Here is a 19,508-nt window from a genome sequence, read left to right as displayed (position 1 = left end):
CTAAAATCAGGGGAAAATCCTGTTTTGTACATACATTAGCCGCACCTGACCAAAAGCCGCAGGTGTTTCAATGTTGACTTATCATATGTAAGAGAATATGCACAAAGGGAATTGTCAGGAAAGAGATGGCTGTTTGGAGACATCACTTTTATTAATATTTTGAAAAACAAGTTATGGGTACATATTTGCACATGTAGTACATAACAATAACCTACAGCACACCAGAACAATAGATTCGGCCTACCTTTTAGGCTCAGGTGCAGTGACACAGCTTTAACAAGAAGAAAAGTCAGTCATTCACCATCTTTCTCTTCTTCCTACGCACTAAAACCACCAAAGTCCTCTTCTCCAGTGTCGGATACAAACAGGCTCAGGATGGCTTCGTCATCCACTCTTCTTCTCTCCTTCGTTGTCACTTTCAAAACCAAAGAAATCCTCATTGTCAGTGTCAGAGTCGAACACCCTCAGAAGGGCCGTGGCGGTGTCCTCCTCTCCATCATGCAGCAGTCCAGCCCTTCAAAATCCGTTGGTGATCGTGGATGTTTTCACACTTTTCCACGCTGTCAGAATCCACCGGTGGAGTTGGGCATAACTTGCTTTTTGGGCATAACTTGCAAGTTTATCGCCGCTCATCATCCACGACTCCCGCTGAACGCGTAGCGCTACTTTGAAGTTTGTTTTTCGCGCTACTTCGTACGGCACTACGTTGCCTGGCGGACGGACATGTGACTAACATACCACTCTTGAACCCCGATCCTTCCGCCAGGCAACGTAGTGCCGTACAACAGCGGAACACACAAAACAAATCGTCTTACGATATGACAAAAATCATGGAAAATCCATAGAAAAGCCGCACCTGACTAAAAGCCGCAGGGTTCAAAGCTTGTGCAAAAAGTAGCGGCTTATAGCCCGACATTTACGGTATTTCTTCCCAACCAGGATTCGGCACATTTTTGCTAAGATAGCAGTGAGTGGCATCTTCGTAATATCTTAAAATTCGTTTCTTTTAGTTCACTATGACTCGATGCTGACTTTAGTTGTTTATCAGTTTGTGAAATTCTTTGAAGTTGTGTAACTTCCTCGCTTTTTTTCTTCAATTTCCCCTTCATTCTTTATCGGACAACTTTAAAATGCAAATGCGCAAAGTTTGCGGCTCCAGTAAAGGCAACAAAACCTTCACTGCTCTTCTTTCCTCCTCACGCATTAAGGTCAGCGGACAAAGTGTGAGAGGAAGGGGAGGGGAGACTGGCGGGGAGGCGGGGAAGAGGAGCTGATCGCTGCTGTTAAACGGAACTCCAGAGACCAGAGGATCGCCGGGACAGAGAGAGATGCTGCTGTTTACTCACTGACGGCGAGTTTTTGTCAAGTATAAGCACTTTACTGCAGTTTTTCCACAGGCGGTTCCACTGAAGCTGACCTCCTCTGGACTCTAGGTTTGTGCGCTCGGCTGCGGAGGTGACAGGCGGGACTCGTTGCTGCTGCTGCTGCTGCTGCTGGTGCTGTTCCCCGCAGAGACGGAGGTGATGGACCGAGAGGCAGACGCGGATGCGAGGAGGAAGATCCAATTTTCCGTGCCTTCCTCCGTGCCCACCCAGCTGGACCCGCGACAGGTGGAGATGGTGAGATCTGAGGGAGTGTGGCTGTAGCCTACACGGATGATGACAGTGGTTGTGGAGATGAGTGTGTGTGTGGAAGGATTGTTAAGCTCAGGCTGGGTAACTGCATCTGTACATTTTAAAAGTAAATATCTAAAACGTGCTCGCCTGCAGTTCCATCATTAATGCTTCTTCAGGGGCATCAGTGCTTAACACGGAGGCTGACAGACTGCTCTAGCAAGACTTTGCAAAACTGTGTTTTGATGTTTGTATGTTACTCTGTGGGCAGCAGGGTATGGGCAGTGCTGGAATTAAGCAGAGCTCTGCAGCTACAGATTTTTTTTGGAGTCCTTAAAGTTGATGAGATTTCTTTGCCCTTCCATCCGAATGGAGGAGGAAGAGGAGGAGGAGGAGGTGAGGGATAAAGGACTATTTGTGGCATTAAAAATTAGTTGCGCCTGAGTAATAAATCCTTTACCACACACAAGAAGCAAAATGTAGAAGGTATTACTCATACGCTCGTGGAGGTGGTGAGCATATTATGTAAAGTCAGATCCGTTATCTGTTGCTTATGCTGAATCATCCCAAAGCGAGCGCTGGTCAATGCAAACAGTGCAGGGCAGGGTGAAGAGGGAAGGTATTATGCTGTACAGTATGAGCAGAGATGTGCATATGTTATTGGTGGTGTTAAAGACAAGAGCCCATAAAGGTCACAAAGTTGCCAATGAGGTAATATTTGGACACAAAAAGCAGCAAATGACAGGCTTATCCATTCCTTGTGCAGGAGATGTTCATTTCTTCAGTCGCTCCCTTAAGGGAAGTTTCACTGGAGACCAGGTGCAGAGTAAGAAATGTTCTTTTTTTTTCCAAGTAGGAGATTTGGAAAATTTCAAATGGCATCTGTTTGGAAAGCTTGTTTCAGCCTAATAAATCAATAACTTCTGGGCAGATATTTTCTGCTGCATCTGCTGTTTACAGCCCACTCTTGGTCTCTGGGTTTTCTGTTTGTTTGATTCATACCCTGTCCAGTACAGAAGGGATCATTTATTTGCTTTTCTAAGCAAGCCCATGCACAATGATGGCACAATTCTGAGTGATATTTTAATTTAAATACAGTCTGATGCTAATCAGTTGCTATACTCTACCTGATAGACTTGTTCACTTCTTCACTCGTTTTGTCTATAAGATGCTCTGGCAGTTTTATCAGCTCAGATCTTAGTAAGATTATGGCAATCTTCCTCCACTGATTAAATAAGACTGCAAGAAGCCAGAGACATTATATATCAGGAGGACCCTGAAGAAGCACATTTCCTTCAAAGTAGGAGTAAGGTTACAGGGCTTCATTTTCTGTGTTTCTGAAGCCATCACGTCACCAAAGTGACCATAAGTCTGCTGGAACAGTGTGCACAAAATAATAATCCTCAGGCATCTGTTGATGAAAATAAGAGGGACGGGATCAAACTAAGGAAGTCCTGCACACACAGAGATACAAGGAAACAGTCTGAGGAGATAAATATTCACCTGCAAAAAGAGCTTTGTGATCTATAGTTTTGGAAAACTGTATCATAATCTTCGAATTTCTTCTTTCTAACTGACCAAAAATGCCCTGTGGTCATATCATGTGGAATGAGACTTGTAGGAATGCTTAAAACCACAACTCTCATCGATAACTTAACCCAACATGTAGCAAGTCCTTCTGGGAATGGGTTCCTAGCTCGAAAGACCTTGATAGCACCTCATCGGCTGAATTTCTTGATCACTTTTTAAAAAGCTAAACTAGAAATGACCGTCTTCGGCATCAGTGTACACACACATAAAAGGAAGTGATTTCAAATTCATACATACAGTAAAAGTGACACAACAACAAGTAGAAAAAGAGGAGATTCAAATCCTGTGAGGCCAGACCTCAGCAATGACTTATATTCAGCAAATTTCCTCTGTAAGGAAGTCTTGTACCCTGGCAGCGATCCTAGTAATGACTCAGGCAGTTATTTTGACAGTTTTTTTTAAGGTCCCATGAGTGAAAGAGGAGAGAGTAATAACTTTAAATCCAAAATTGCAAGAGCATAATAGGCAGTCAGAGCTGATTTTTTTAATACTTAAAAATAAATTGTGCTTACTTTGATTTTAAAAGCGTTTTGATTATAAGTTACACCTGAGCTACACATGCACAAAGTCACATGATATTTTGGCATCATTAACAGCTCTTCCAGTGTGCCAACAGAGCACATCAGAGCTCACACAACATGCTAATTCATGTTATGGACAATATCAGCTTGCTTACCTAAATCTTTCTACTATGACAAGTAGATGAGCTGCCACCAAACAGTCTTGAGCCTCTACTGTATGCATGTGTGAGTGCAACAGCATGACTAGTTAATAGGATCTGTCTTGTAATACTTCTGTTTCCGTCCAGTGGTGGAATTTGTTTCAAAAAACAAGTGGAGAGCTGCAGGAGCAGTGCTGAAGTGTATTTTTTCTTTTCTGTCCTTGAGATTTTGGTTTACTGAGGTTTTAGCCACCTTCTCTTACTGTCTTGTGAGGTCTCATCAAGAGTTTCTTGTCCTTTTGTGGTCCTTGAGAAATGCCGCCCGTCGATAGCGACTGAAACATCTAGAATAAATCAAAATAAAGGCAGGAATAAACGGAACACATTGAGCTGGAAAGGGAAAAACGGCAGAAGAAAAGAGACAAAGATAGCTGACAGAAGCCGAACAAGACACGCAAAAGGAGGAAAATCATCAGCCAAGGAGATGACTGATTAAAAAGAAAGAGATTAGCTGTGGATGACTGAGGAATGAATCAAGGGCGAGGGCAGCTCCTGCCAAGAGCACAAATAAAAAGCTCTAAAGTCTAATAGGGTCTTGTTCTTACAAACCCAGCATACGCACCCCTGTTAATCATTAATGCTATTTACAGAGTGGGCTGATGGCTTAATATTGGTCTTAATATTGGTAAATCTTCAGACCTAGATGAAGTGACTGTAGCTGACAAAGGGAGGTGGTAGCAGGAGAATAAAATAAACAAGACAGTTCCAGTCTTCCAATGGGAAGTTTCTATTTTCAAGTGCATTAATTGTGTTTTCTTTAATTTGTGTGGGTTCAGCTCCTGTTCTCCACTATCCAGGCCAACGCTACACAAAAAAAACCAGGTCAAAAGTCCGAAGTCATGAGTCGTGTTGTGGTCAAATCAAGTTCTGCAAAGGATTATTCCCTGAAAAGTGTTTTGTGTACACAGTTTTATACTTTTAGTGCATGCATTTAATCATTAAGCACAGAAGTTATTTTTGCGTAAAAGGCTTTTTAGGTCACTACCCCCCACTCAGTGTTGTCATTGTTCATTTAAACATCCAGTATGACGCATTGGAGTTGAATGTTATGCAACTAAAGGTCATCTGACCTACAAAAAAAATGGGGTGTGGGATTAATGATTTACTACATGACCACTAAACTTAGAACCCATGCTGCTGCTTAAATTTGCCTTTCTAGACGTGTCTGTGTTTTGATGGTAGCGGCAACAGAAAAAGGCTTCTTATAACCTCAAAGCATCGATCAACGAGTTCCAGTAACATTTAAAACACATTACATTTCTAAGTGGATTGAAAAATATGATCAATAAGTTGACCTTTTCTGGATATTGATAAGTACAGAGTAAAGAGTTAGCTATTAAAAGGAAATGTTAGACATAATTCATTTAGAGAGGTTTCTGTTATGTTTTAAACAATAGCCCAAACTTCTTTAAAGAACTCTCCTTCTGCTTTTTGTTTTCCAAATTTTTGTCAGACCCCTCACTCAGTTTTGTGTGTTGCTATCTTTATTGTCCCTCTATCAGTATCCTAATCCTCAGCCTTAACCCTATGCTATCAGAACATGTCAGAGGGACTTTGTCCCCTGAAAAGTCGCCTCAGAAGTCTCAAAAAGCAATCAGGGGATAAAAGATAAATATCATAAAACCAACAGCTGATGTCAAAAACAAACTTTGCATTTTTTAGGGTTAAGGTTACTTCTTATCATCAATGATAACATGATAACTTGGACCTCACTGGTTTAAGACATTATTGGACCAATAAAATGCATTTTCAAAAAACGCTTTGGGTAATACAGTTTTTAAAAACCTGAAGAATAGAATATCACCTAAATAATAAGGTCCATATTATAAAATACAATGTTAAAATGATTTATTATTCTAAAATAACAAAGACAATAAGCCCAGCATGTGAGGAGGAACTATGAAACATTAATTTGTTTCCAGTGAAATCAAACGTCCACTGCAGCCACACTGAGCAATCAGTGGTATTTACAGGAATTTCAGACATGCACAACAAGGATCTGATGAAAATAAAATATGTTCCCTGCAGGTGCTTGACCTTCCGACTACAGTGTTAACAAAACATAGGCCACTATGTCTGAAGAGGCTCTCAGACAGGTGCTCCAAATGTGGTTTGGTCCTTTGGCCCCACATGCCTTTTTTCCCCTCCTGAGTGCTGTGTGCACATGTTTTGTGTGTTTATTGGATTGCCACACTCATATTTTCATGTTAACACATCTTTAACCTCTAATAGGATGCCCCCCCCAAAAAAAGGGGCTGCATATTTAATTCTAGTGTGTGACTCATGAATATGGATGAATGCAGTGCACAAAGGGAAGCAGAAGCTGTGAGAGTTACTCCAGAGTGAAAGCTGCCCACACATTTCAATGCCTACACTCTTCGCTGTGATTGGCTTGGCAGCCACTTGTATCTCATAACAATGTTATCACCATCACACATCACAAAATAGAGCCGGCGATGAGTATAGTGTGTGTTTTCCATAAATAACAAGTTATAAAAATAATGGTGAGAAAATGTAATCAATCTAATTACAAGTAAAAAATCTATGAAATGACACAATAAGGATCCTAACAGTGTTATATTATTGGATTTTTGCTGTTTCTATAAAATAAATTCTTAATTGTGCCTACTTTATTTAGTGTGGAGCAGATTTGTAAATATGGTATTTTCAATCAGTAATTTATTTACCCAGGTGTTATGTATTTTGCTTTTGGAACTTTGAAACCTGGAAATGACCTTAACAACTCTGCTTTAAAATCTTAATCTGAAAACTATCCAGAAATAGTGCATGAAAAAGTACATTATTTCACTTTGAAATGTTATGGGAAAGTAAAATATAAACTGAAGGTCCAAGAATACAAGAGCATTACTAATACAATGTATTCACGTGTCACAGGAGGTGACGAATACAGCAAAATTTTGCCCCGTGGCCTCAAATTGCATCTTTTTGAACCAAATTAAAAGTTAGAGAGTTCATTTACAAGTCATATTACTGACAGGCTTAGTTTTGTAATGCCCAACTATCAGAGGAATGTGACAGGTCGGGATATGCTGTAGATAAACACTCATCGGACACTTGCTAGTACTGAGTTGGGCCCTCTTATACCTTCAGAAATGCCTTCATTTTTCATTGAATAGACCCTACAAGGTGCTGGAAAATACATGTGGTCATAAAGGGACAGACACACTCAGCAACAACACAGAGGCGGTGGCGTTTGAACAATACTCAGTTGGTACTAAGGTGCCCAAAGTGCGCCAAGAAAATATTCCCACACCATTACACTCCAGCAGTGTCATGACTGCTGTGGCAGGTAGGAAGTGGGCCCAAATGCAGGACTCAAACACAAAAAGGTAAACTTAGAAAAGAAAAAATGTTGCTGCTGCTAAAATTAAGGCTGACCAGATCAGGCTACATTTTTCCAAACTCCTGTTGTCCAATTTTGTTGAGCCTGTGCAAACTGTAGCCTCAGTTTCCTGCTCTTAGCTGACAGGAGTGGCACCTGGTGTGGTCTGCTGCTGCAGCCAATCTGCTTCAAGGTTCAACATGTTCTTCTTCTGCTCTTCAATGCTGCCTTGGTTGTAGCAAGTTTTCATTTGAGTTACTGCTGCATTCCTTTCAGCTCAAAGCAGTCTGACTATTCCACTCTGACCTCTGACATTAACAAGGCATATTTTCTTTTCATAGTCTCTGTAAACTCTAGTTAAACTTAACTCTAGTTACTTAAATCATCTTTCTTCAAGAAATGTAAAGAAAGGCTTGAACTTTATTTACGTATGTTTTTATGCATAAATGCACTGTCATGTGATTGGCTGATTAAATATTTGCATTAACTAGCAGTTGAACAGGTGTGCCTAACAATTTGGCAGTTGGGTGTATATTTAATGTTTTGTGTGTTTTGTGGTTACTTTGACTCTCCCTGCTTCACACATATAAGACAAGGAGATGAAGAAGTACCAGCTGCTTTGTATGATGGAGACATACTGTAAACATGTTACAAAAGAACTGTGATTTCATCCAAGCGATAGGAACTTGTAGCAGAAAAGGAAATAAATTTAAATAATCCTTATTTAGATTTATTTATAATTTAAATAATCCTTCTGCCTTCTATCATAAAACGTAATCCTCATTCACAAACAAGCTGGACAGTCTCTTGAATGTTGTTGCATAATGATATGCATTTATTTTTTTAATGCATCTAACTTTCAAAGAACAAGTCCTCTGCATACATGCCATAAACCACAGTTTAGAATAAATGAATGCTGATTATTGAAGCAGTGAAGCCCTAAAGAAAAAAACCTCTTGTATCTCTCTCTTCTGCAGATTCGTCGTCGGAGGCCGACACCTGCCACGCTGTTCAGATTGACGGACCCACCATCACCAGAAGAAGACAGCAGCCCACATCAGGTAGATATGCATGTGAATTATACAAGTTAAAGATCCAGCAGTAAAAGGTTTGAATCAAATTTCAACGATACAGTAGTCATAAGTTCCAAAAGACCACAGTACAATGCAATCATGGCCTCTGAAATAATTGGAAATGTGGTGTTTCGACTTTCTATGTGCATTGTGAATGTCTCTTTAGTTTTTTTTTGTTATCATTAAGCCCACATTTTGCTATTTAAGTCAAAGTTTCAGGTTATTATGTCAAAATTTCCAGATAGGTATCTCAAACATTTCTCTTCCCAACTCAAACGTCTGAGAAAAGAAGTAGAGACTAAAAAAATAACTTTAATTTCCAAGTTATTAAATTGAAATAATAACTTGAAATTTTGACTTATTGATGATGAAATTTTTTTTTTCTGTTTTGAAACCAGCTTCTACATTTTCAAGCTGTTTCTAAAACAGCTGCAGAAAAGCTTTCATAGGAAATGTCAAATTCGATTATTTACATTATGTACATTACAGTGACAACTAATTCTGCATCTTCACTTAATAACGGAACAAATATGTGAATAAGTGATGGCATTTTTATTTATGCTTTACTCCATAATTACCTGTTACAAGTATGAAAGTGCTTTTACGTTTTGTTTTATCTTTTCATTGACTTTTGCTGACAAACCTGCACATTGTGCATTACTGCCTTTCTGCTCTAATCCTTGCAACTGGAAAGGAGCGATTATTAGATTTCTTATATTGTATCATTTGTTTGAGGCAACAATAAGACAAAAAAGTGTTGCGTACACTTTTAGCTGTAAACCCTGGTTTGCATTTTTTATTTCAGCAGTGGGTTCTTGGGGAAAATGGAGCTTTGAAAGCCAAACTGGTTCACATGTCAACCTACCAGCCGCCATCTCTTAAAGGTAAATGAACCCTGACTCGAATCATTTTGTGTGTGTTTTTCCCTTGTACCCACACACTGGTTTTTCTTGTTTATATAACAAATGACACCAAATGAAAGAATTTGGGAGACCTAATTCTGCTGTGGCAACCACCATGTGGTCTCTATCTGTCTGGACTACGCACATTTCCACAACCACAATGAGAGTGTGTGTGTGTGCATGCGTGTGTCATGTAAGATTAGGAGCAGTGGCAGCTGTGAGTCTGTTCTGGATCATCCTGGATTATAGAATGGCTGCACAGCTGTAACACGGTCTCACCCACTCGCTGGCACATGCACACACACTATCAGATGCAACCAGAGTCACACAGACTTAAATACACACAAAAAAACCAACTCTGTTGTTATAAATATCTATACAACAGACGTTTTTATGCGTCTTCTTTTTTGTGCAAATTGTGGCTTTGGCACCTGCAGACATGACAGTTGCCACTCATAATATTAACTGGGTTTTGCTCGTTTTATTTGAGTGATGTTTGCATTTATAATTTTATATAACAAAAAAATTTTTCCTTTCATAAGACATGCATGTATATTTTAAAATTGAAAATCCACATTAAAAAAATGTAACAAAATTTTAAGATTGATTTTTACTTTATTTGAATAGCTCAAAAGCTTCATGAGTTTGTTATATTCTCATTGCTTCATAGAACATTATTTATCTTCACCTTGGCATTAACTTGTTGTCTCTATATGCAGATGACATAGTCCTTTCCTGTGGATATTGATCATTAGATAAATGACCAGACAGGCGATTAGAAACCTAACTCCAAAATGATTATACTAACCCGTATAAAAAAAATTAAAAACAATTCTGACCTTTGCAGAAAATAGTTGAAATGACCTAATTCAGTGATGCTGAGTTTAAATAATAAATCTTTTTTGTCACCTTTTTTCACATTTGGTCCATTTGTGCTAATTGTATCTCTGCTTCTCCAAAACATTTTGCAAATTTTCATATGTTTCTTTTAACAAGACATAATAGCCATTTGGCTAATGTGTCCTATAATGTGCACTAGGACACATTATAGGTCCTGTTTCGAGCTGTCAATGAATAACCTCCACTCATCTGCATTGTACTTATAAAACATTGCACCCAGTGGTCAGCCAGCAATGGTAGTGTGGCCGAGCGGTCTAAGGCGCTGGATTAAGGCTCCAGTCTCTTCGGGGGCGTGGGTTCGAATCCCACTGCTGCCAATGCACATTTTCCAGAATTTCTCATACAAGGGCTATTCTATTTTCTCATACATTTGCAATAAAGGGCTATTCTATTTCTATCTAAAGAACATTTCAAAGAATCGATTAGGATCCTTTTCATGATTCTTATTAAAAGAAAAAGCATAGACACAAAAAACTCAAGTGCGTCCTTTGGCATATCCGAATCTCTTACTAAGTCATTAAACTCTGGCTTAGTGAATAACTGGAGGACAAATGAACTACTGGATAATGGATCTTCAAAGTCTGAATCTGCATCTGGAGACAAAACATCATCAGATCTTCTTCCTCATCAACTAACCCAATAAAAATCAGAGAGGGTATTTCATATAAACATGGTACAGGTCTTATTGTAGATGGGAGGTTAGGGCAACTGATAGATGATTTAGTTTTGGAAGTTCATCCAGAAATATTAACTAAACAGTGGTAGTCATCAAAATGACTCTGTGACTCCCTATATACCACTGGAATACCAAAAACCCAGCCTCTTCCCCTTAGTAGAATTACAACACACACCCTGCTCAACTAAATGAGGTCCACATGGCTGGTTCTGTTCACCCAGTTTCATACCAAAATAACCAAAGGATCCTGTTATAGCGGTAATAGAGCAAAGGGGATATCATTTGTTAAGTCAATCAATCAAAGCCAAAATTAGTAAAGAGCAAGTGTTAGATTTCACACGCATTGCACACAGTTGATGTGTAACATTACAACTCTAGATATACAAATCCAAACACAATAATCTCTTTTATCAACCTATTCTTTGTCCTCTAGAGGACAATGGACAGATGATTGGAAAATTTGGTATTTTTGTTAGTAAAATGTTTGCAGTGTAACTTCATTCATCATAACTGATTTGTATTTTCAGCTGTCCAGAAGATGGCACAGGCCCATTTGTCCTCACTTGACATGAAGTCTGTAGACACAGAGTCCTCTTCAGGGGAAGAAGAGGAGCAACATGATGAGGAAAGGCAGCAGAAAGCCTCAGGTGGGTAAGCTAGGATAGGCTTTCCCATTTTTGGATTTTTGCTGGCAACTATACCAAGTATGGACATTTACACTTTGGAAATTTCTTTTCATGTTGGATCTAAAAGAAGAAAGCAAGGCACAGAGGGATCAGCGTGGTCTCCTGGACAGTCTGACAGAAGGTCATCGCAACAAAGACAAAGAGGATGCCAAAGAAAGAGAGGAAGGAAATGCAGAATGACAAATGAAGAGAGCCCTGATCGAGACAGTTTTATGATGAATCAATATGCATAGCACATGTGTGTGCCGTACATATGCGTGTATGGATATGTGTATGAGTGTGTATTAATTGGGTCTGTGGGTTTGTGGAAACATACAGTGTAAAAGAGGAATGTGGAGAAAAAAGAGAAACACAACAGAGATTATATGATGAAGGTCAGAATATCATTGAGCTGACAGAGGAAATCTTTAGCTGGAGACTTGTGAAGGAAACTGTGTCGCCGTCAGCCAAAGAAACAAGGGCTAAATTCCAATCAGCCAAGGACGCTGCACAAGAAATATAAGAATAGCTAAGAACTCTCGTATTTTCACAAAGCATTCATTAGTTCAAAAAGGTGTTTTGTTTTTGTTTTGTTTTATTCACTTTGAAGGTCTGGGAATACTGTGAGACATCTGAGTTTGAAGAATTAGAATTTAAATAGGCTTTGTTGACATCATGTAAAAGGGGCATGAGCTGAAGTGACACGGGTGCTAAATTTACAGTTCACGTCCGATTAGAAGCAAAAGAAGTACATAAAAAAATCAAATGCCAAATGTCACAGTGGGTAATGAAGATACATCTGCAGCTAATGTGTGTGTTGTACAAATGCACAAGATTATATTTTGTACGTAGTATCAGTGCAGACAGTAACAGACTGCAGTGCGATGACCATAGCCAGTTTCAACTGGAATTTAGCTCAGAAACTGTGACACTGCTTTCAGAGTTATGTCCATCTCTGAAGTTTGCTTTCCTCAGTCTTTCAGACATTTGTCTGCAAGGTCAAGAAATCAAAAGACGGAGGATTACAGACGAATTCAGCGCAGTCACAGTAGACCAGATTATATCCTAACAGATTAATCCAACTAATCACGATAATGCAGCAAACTGTTTCAGGCTAGATATTTTAAACTGGGGTTTTTTGTTTTTTTGTAACATGGAGATTAGCGGACATGATATGTTTGGGATGCCACACATGTTAGCTTGATAGTGAAATAAAATCTACCTGATTTTCAGAAACATCACATATGAAGGTTCATTCATGACCCTGTACATAAACACTGTTTCGTGCCGGTTGATAATAAATCATTTATGAGGCTGTTGGTGTTTGTGTATTTGTATGCCTAATGCTTCTTTTCCTTGAAAGACATATTTCATTTGATTTTTATTCAAACCAAACCATGTCACCATATTTAGGCCATATGTAGCTTAAGCTCAAACTTTTTTTTTATGTTTGTGGGATTTAACCAAGAGTATTTGTGTTCTTTATCAGTGCACACTCACCTGCCAGTTTATTGCGTTCACCTGCTCAACTGCTTATTAATGCAAATATCTGACTAGCCAATCACAATGCAGTAACTAAATACATTTAGGCATGTAGACATAATCGCGAAGACCTGCTGAAGTTCAAACTGAGCATCAGAATGAGGAGGAAAGATGGTTGACTATAAGTGAATCTGGATATTTCATAAACTGCTGATCTACTGGAACTGTCCCATGCAACCATCTCAAGAGGATACAGTCATGGTCTGAAAGAGAGAAAATATTCACTGACCTGCAGCTCTGGGTGAAAATGCCTTGTTGTTGTCAAACAAAGTTTACAGAAGAACATCACTGAGTGCACAACAGGTTAAAATTTGAATCAGATGGTTTACAGCAGCAGAAGACCACACCTGTGCTGTTACTGTCGGCTAAGAACAAGAAACTGAGGCAAAAATTTGCTCACCATGGAAAAATGCTGTCTGATCTGATGAGTACTGATTTTTCAGAATCTAGTGTAAACAAGCCTGTATCCAATCTGTTGATGGTTCAGGCTGGTGTGGTGGTGTAATAGTATGGGTAATATTTCTTGCCACACTTCAGGCCACTTTAGTATCAATGAATCCTTGTTTAAAGCCAGAGCCTCAATAATGTTTTTGACTATATCCATCCTTTTCTGTGTACCCACAGTGTACCCATCATCTGGCTCCTTTCAGTAGGATAACGTGTCATGTCACAAAGCTCAAATATTCCAAGCCTGGTTTGTTGGCATGACAATGAGTTTCCTGTACTAAAATAATCTCGACAGTCACCAGATGTGGGAGGAAAAGTGGTACCGACTACATAGAGCCCCAGTAGTAGAAGAGAGCGTGTAAACCCAGAATGAAAAGCTTTTTCTTGCAATTTTTTGCCCCTAATAAATATGTGCTACAATTAAATTGCCTGAATAAATTAGTTGGGTGAATGAACTTTGATTCCTCAAACGTTCATCACTTACAAACAAGCTGAAGGAAGCCAGCTCTTTCAAAACAGATGTGACCAGACCATAACTAATGGGTTAAGAATGGTTTGGCTATTAGCAGTTGTTAAAAACAACTTAACTCCAGGAAACTCAAGGTCCTTAATTCCAGGAACAGCCAAAAAGTGAAGCAGTGGGAGCTTGTGTTCTCATCTATATCGAGTGCAGTCTCAACCAAAAGCTTAGCACTACGCTTTACTGTATGTTGGACCGCCAGTTCTTAACTGTGAGTTATTTTAAGGAAGCCACCGCGTTTCATGCTGATAAAACAGCATTTTAAAATACTAAAATGACACTTCTTATGAATGAAAAGAAAAGAAAAGGTTGTAGGTAGTCAGTTATATCTTCTAATCGCCACGGTATCATTTATTAAACTTCAAATAGTTCTAATTAAAAACCATGGGGCAGCATTACAGCGCAGCAGATCCCTGCATAATATTTCAAAAGTGGATAAATGTACCAAAATGTGCATATTTGTCCCTTTTTGATTTATATGCTTTTGACTTTTAACACATTCTGGTTTGTCTTTATTATTCAGTGGTGGAGAGTAATTCTAATTTCTGCTTTATTGTCTAGCATTTTTCACTCTATAGTCCTAAGAGGTATAAAAGTGGAGAGACATCCTCAGTGACGCACCTTTTTTATAGTGAGTATAACTTCCTACCATCAGGACAAATGTATGGGGTTCCACCTCTGCAAACTTCTTGTGCCAGAAGTTTTTTATGCTTTGCAGTGTAATTGTTGAATAAATCCAGGTGTAACGTCGAGAGTGTCATTTGCACATAGCTGTGCTTTGATTCTGGGTGATGTTTCAGGCCCATCTTGTTAATATCTGTGATGTTTGTAACTGTGACATCTTTATTGTTGTGGTTCTGTTTATCTGAAAGCTGCCCAAAGGGGCAAATTGAATTTCTGGATTATAAATGTTACTGCTACTACATGTATATGGCATCACTAACATTTGTGTTGTGATAACATTTAAAACAAGGGTATCAAACTTAAGGCCGGGGCCCAGATTATTTTGACTTTTAAGTGTATTTTCATAAAATTAATTACTATTATTAGTTGCTCTCAACTAAGGTACCTCTAATTTAGTGTTTCATAAACACAAATAAGTTTGGACACTTATTTTGTTGCTGATAGTGACAGTGTGACGCAAACAACAGAATTTGCTGAGAAACAAGGGTTGAAGATGGAGATTTCAAACTGTCAAACTGTGCATATCCTAGATTATTATTAAATGTGGTGTATAGGGCCCAGAGTTCTGTGTTAGGTCCTGTGCACATCTCTGAAGAATGTTTCCAGCATCCTGTTGAATCTTTACTATGACAAATTAAAACAGTTCTCAAGGCAAAATGAACATGTGAGTGTAATACGTATTACCCAAGGCAACAAGTTAGTTTTGTTAAGCTTTTTTTAATGTTAGGGGAACACAAAATAAGCTATTAATAGTGTCTTTACACATTGTAATTAATTTAGAGTACAATTAGTAACCGTTTTGCAGCAATAATAATAATAATAATAATAATAATAATAATAACAACAACAATGATATCTCTTTACTAAAGAGATGTGTTAAGGCCTGTGATGAGATTTGAGGAGCAACTCAAGATGATCAAGTAGCGACACCTTGTGTTCAATCCTTCTAATTACACAAAGACGTTTCTAGATGGCAATATAAAATGATTCCCTAAAATAGCACATAGTACCAAGAAAAATAAATAAGCATTGCATTTTTATTCATACAATCAAAAATCATCTCAACCTTTTGAATAATTAGCAGCTGAACGAAGATAAGCACATGCTGTTTACATACGGCTGGGTAATTCCTGTGGGGATTTTATGTGATATGCCTACTGTAGGACTAATGTTTACATTCTTGATGCTGTAGAAACTGCAGGAGGTGGCTGCCTTTACTAAACCAATAAGTGTTTCTGCAGCAAAATAGTCTCTCATTTACTTTCCCTCTTAGAAAGACAGACGGAGGTCCAGAGTAACATGATGAAAATGCGACAAAATGTGGTGGAATAAAGTGAAACATGCCATTCGTGTGGAAACTGGAATACCTTAAAATGACTAAAGCACAGGCTCTAACTCAAAACAGAAATATGTGTGCATTTTATTCTCAGCATTATCAGCAATCCACTGTCTAAATAACTGCTAAACATTTACCCAGGCTTAATCTATATTATTTCCGTCTGAATAGTGACTTATTTAATTTCTTCTTTGAGATTTTTTTTATCTGCCTTCTTTGCTTTTCTCTCACTTGTTTACTTTCTCCCTTGTTAATCCTTCTTTGCCTTTACAAAAAACACTCCAGTCACATCATCAACCCCCACCCTCATATCCTGAGTCAGTGTGTAAACCTCCAGTCGGATCAGAGTGTATCCACTCTCCTTCAAACTAGTACAGACCTGGGCCTCATTCAGCGGGACCACTGGGATCCTCACCCCAGGCCCCGCAAAATAATAACTCTCCCCGAGGGCTCCGATGAGCATGAGGTGACCACCAGGGCGCAGGAGCTTCCCGATGTGGCCAAGGGCCCTGGTGAAGGCAGCGAGGTCAGGGCTGACACTCTCCAGGCAGAAGCAGGACACCAGACAGTCGGCCCCTGCCAAAGGAAGGGCGTCAGGAGCCAGGGGCTGAGAGCAGTGCACGTCAATGGGGAGGATGTCCGCGACGACCTGACGTAACTTTGCAGCTTTCTCAGTCCACGCTGAGGGCCTGTTTGAGTGAATCATCAAACTGTATAAAACAGCTCTTTCAGACTGGCACCATATTCTAATCAGTGCATGATTTTTTATCATTATCATTAAACTGGCAAGTATTTTATTCTAACTTAGACACTTTTTTCTTGTCTTATTATTAAGAAGAACGCTCCATGATAGAACCCAAAATAAATTGTTATGACACAGAAGGCAACTTCATTCTGAGGACTGTGCAAGAAAAGAGTGTTGCTTCAAGAAAATCAACAAGAAAGAGGAAAATATGTGATCTTGTTTTTCTTTCTCTCTGTCTTTGGTTAGCCATACAAAATACCAGGTATCTAACGTTCACTGAATCTTAGTAACCATCATTTTAAGCTGTACCAAGTCTTTAGCTATAGTTCAAAGTGATCTTTTCCATACCGTCGTCCCTCCAGTTTGCAGACGTGCTGTAGGTATGGTGTCCAGTCAAGACTGCATTGTCCCTCATCCTGCAGCCAGCGCCTCAGCTCCTGCCGGTTCACCTCCAGGAAGTCTGTCAGGAGCACTTTACTAAAAACCTCACAGCCACTCATCACCTGGTACAAGGTGGGACCTGAACCTATGTCCACGAGGAGCTCACCACTCATATCACCTGGGAAGAGGGGAGAAAAAAAGAGCAAAGTGAGATCATGAAGGAAAGTTTTCTTGGTTAAAACATTATCATATTAGATGTAAAGATCCTGACACTGAATCACTCAGTAAAATAAAAGTGATCATTCATTAAGTAACCTTATAGGAAAAGAAAAAGAGGTTTAGTTGCCTTTTTAAAAATTATTATTTTTATTAGGGACAAGCTCTTCAGCAGTGCTTGGACCCACCCAAGGCTCTATTTGTTTTCTGCTACAAACTAGGATTAATGTGCAATAATAACAGTGTGCAATACACATACACTTATTCTTCTTAATATACTGTGTTGTGTTGTTTGTTGCGTTGTGATCTGTCATATCGTGTCGTGTTGTGTTATATGTAGTGCCGACGTAGGACAGTTTTCCAATTTCATTGTACTACTGTACTATGTATGACTGTGCAATGACAATAAAGAGTTATCTTATCTTATCTTAGGAGAAGGAAAAATGGGGAGATGAAGAAGCAAATGAGTGATGAAGCAAATTTTTATTGCATTTCAGAAACAAAATACGCCAGAACCTCCTTACCTTCAGTAAAAGCTCTGTGCAGGCATGCCAGTTTCCACGGCACAATACTGTCTTTTCTTGTGAAGTCAGCCCGTGGTGGAGTGTAGTTGTACTGTAGATACGCAGCAGGATCAAATCTCCGGTAGCAGGCTTTCATGGCTGCCACTCCATTCTCTCTTCCTTTTTCTTCCATCATCCTGCTTTCTCTGCTGCGATACCTTGCACGTCTGTTTTGGCTGGTCAGTCTTCAGGTAAGCTGCTGAGACCCCTTGAGCTGAATTATATACTTGTGTCTGTGTGTCTCTGTGTGGGTGTATCTGTGGTATTATGCGTGTGCTTTTGCTTTGGGCTACTCTGAGTTTCATGGACAGAGATAGAGATCCTCTTTTTTTAGTCGATGCTGCCTGATAGCATTTGTTCTGTTCACTTTCCCTGCCCTAAGGCACTGATACCATCAGATCAGGGGGCTTCCTCCAACACTAGACCCAATAATGGACTCCTCATATGGCTTTTAGCTCCTTCACCCACCTTTCAAAAGCCTCTCATATCTACACAATCATTCCAAAGGGCCTTTTGGAGTTAAATGGCACTGAGCAGGTTTGTTCTTAGGCAACCCCTTTCGAAAATACAAACAGGTCTGTCTCAAAGACAAACAAGTTTGTCTCTGTCTTCGTTGGCCATTTCGCTTTGTGATTTTTGTACTGAGCTGCAGAGATAAGAAATATCAAGTGGTTGCAAAGTAAAGGCGGGGAAGACTGCCTCTTTACGTATGCCTCACATAGGAAGTCAAAGATTTAAAAAGAAGTTTGAAACTTGTAAAGTCTTTCACTGACACTCACAAAAAAAGGAGAATGCAAAGATTGTTGTCTTGCTAACAATCTTAGCAAGACAAACAATCTTACGGTTTTTAAAATAAAGCTTTAAAAAATATAATTACAATATAATATATATATAATATAAATATAATTACAATGCTCTTGAAATATTTTTATATATACACTCAAACAGAAAATCTTTCTCTTGCTCACCTCAAAGCATTCCTCTGTCCCCTGAGTGTCCACAGACATTTCACACTCTGGAGACTGTAACACACATTGAGACAATTTGGATTGTTATTAGTTCAAAATATGTAAATAGTTGTGAAGCTCTGCTATTATCGTTAGGTTGAGTCTAACACATGTAAGAGCCCCATTTTAATAAAGCTAATTAGGTTTGTGGGTATTAATCAGCAGTGTAATGAAAGATTTATTTAATAAATACTTTGCAATTTAATCCTTTAAATTTAAATTCATTAGAATATGTAAATGGTTAATTATGACTGAGAAAAGAAAGAAAATACTGATACTGTCTGAAAAGAAAACGACAAAGACAGATGCATTCAACGTTTATCTGTGATCAGCATTGTTTAAGACAAACAACAATCACAATGTATAAAATCCAGGTGAAATTCCAGTACCAACCAGAAAAAACAATGCAAAGGTATCAGATGCATCAGGGCTGCTAAATCACACACAATCCACAACAATATAAAAACCACCGGGACTGGAAATATAAAAATATGTTTCCACTAAAGTTATCAGACATAATAATATATAAAATGCACATTAAACATTCTGTAACTAAGTTTCTACTACTTAAAAAAATAAACAAA

At 38.9% G+C, this 19,508-nt stretch overlaps 2 protein-coding genes and 1 non-coding gene across 4 annotated transcripts; 2 read left to right on the top strand and 1 right to left on the bottom strand.

Moving 5' to 3' along the window:
- The first annotated feature begins 1,267 nt into the window (after positions 1 to 1,267).
- LOC113028391 (protein phosphatase 1 regulatory subunit 1B-like) lies at positions 1,268 to 12,799 on the top strand. 2 transcript variants are annotated; one of them, XM_026178632.1, is made up of 6 exons: positions 1,268 to 1,351; positions 1,434 to 1,619; positions 8,245 to 8,328; positions 9,146 to 9,224; positions 11,346 to 11,465; positions 11,572 to 12,799. In XM_026178632.1, the coding sequence occupies exons 2-6, from the start codon at positions 1,524 to 1,526 to the stop codon at positions 11,682 to 11,684; spliced, it is 492 nt and encodes a 163-aa protein (XP_026034417.1). In that variant the 5' UTR covers positions 1,268 to 1,351; positions 1,434 to 1,523; the 3' UTR covers positions 11,685 to 12,799. The 2 variants fall into 2 exon arrangements, with proteins under 2 accessions (XP_026034417.1, XP_026034416.1); XM_026178631.1 differs by having other exon boundaries at positions 1,284 to 1,619; positions 9,149 to 9,224.
- On the top strand, positions 10,378 to 10,459 carry trnal-aag (transfer RNA leucine (anticodon AAG)). Its single transcript has one exon. It is a non-coding gene; the product is annotated as a tRNA-Leu (tRNA).
- Positions 12,800 to 15,434: 2,635 nt separating the features above from the next.
- Positions 15,435 to 18,940, bottom strand: pnmt (phenylethanolamine N-methyltransferase). Its single transcript, XM_026177698.1, has 4 exons — positions 18,886 to 18,940; positions 17,879 to 18,113; positions 17,106 to 17,316; positions 15,435 to 16,701 (listed from the first exon to the last, which is right to left on the bottom strand). Exons 2-4 carry the CDS (start codon positions 18,051 to 18,053, stop codon positions 16,263 to 16,265), a joined length of 825 nt encoding a protein of 274 aa, XP_026033483.1. The 5' UTR covers positions 18,054 to 18,113; positions 18,886 to 18,940; the 3' UTR covers positions 15,435 to 16,262.
- Positions 18,941 to 19,508: the final 568 nt, after the last annotated feature.

The sequence above is a fragment of the Astatotilapia calliptera genome, chromosome 8, assembly GCF_900246225.1.
Source record: "Astatotilapia calliptera chromosome 8, fAstCal1.2, whole genome shotgun sequence".
Taxonomy (NCBI): domain Eukaryota; kingdom Metazoa; phylum Chordata; class Actinopteri; order Cichliformes; family Cichlidae; genus Astatotilapia; species Astatotilapia calliptera.
The sequence above is the reverse complement of the archived record's forward strand: the minus strand, read 5'-3'. Positions and strand labels throughout refer to the sequence as shown.

Bases quoted from the DNA above. Each gene is read 5' to 3' on its own strand.
- pnmt (XM_026177698.1), bottom strand. From the start codon at position 18,053: ATGATGGAAGAAAAAGGAAGAGAGAATGGAGTGGCAGCCATGAAAGCC. The intron at 17,317-17,878 runs GTAAGGAGGTTC...CCCTCTTCCCAG, and splicing joins GCACAGAGCTTTTACTGAAG to GTGATATGAGTGGTGAGCTC. The intron at 16,702-17,105 runs GTATGGAAAAGA...TCACTCAAACAG, and splicing joins TGCAAACTGGAGGGACGACG to GCCCTCAGCGTGGACTGAGA.
- LOC113028391 (XM_026178632.1), top strand. From the start codon at position 1,524: ATGGACCGAGAGGCAGACGCGGATGCGAGGAGGAAGATCCAATTTTCC. The intron at 8,329-9,145 runs GTAGATATGCAT...TTTTTATTTCAG, and splicing joins AAGACAGCAGCCCACATCAG to CAGTGGGTTCTTGGGGAAAA. The intron at 11,466-11,571 runs GTGGGTAAGCTA...TGGATCTAAAAG, and splicing joins AAGGCAGCAGAAAGCCTCAG to AAGAAAGCAAGGCACAGAGG.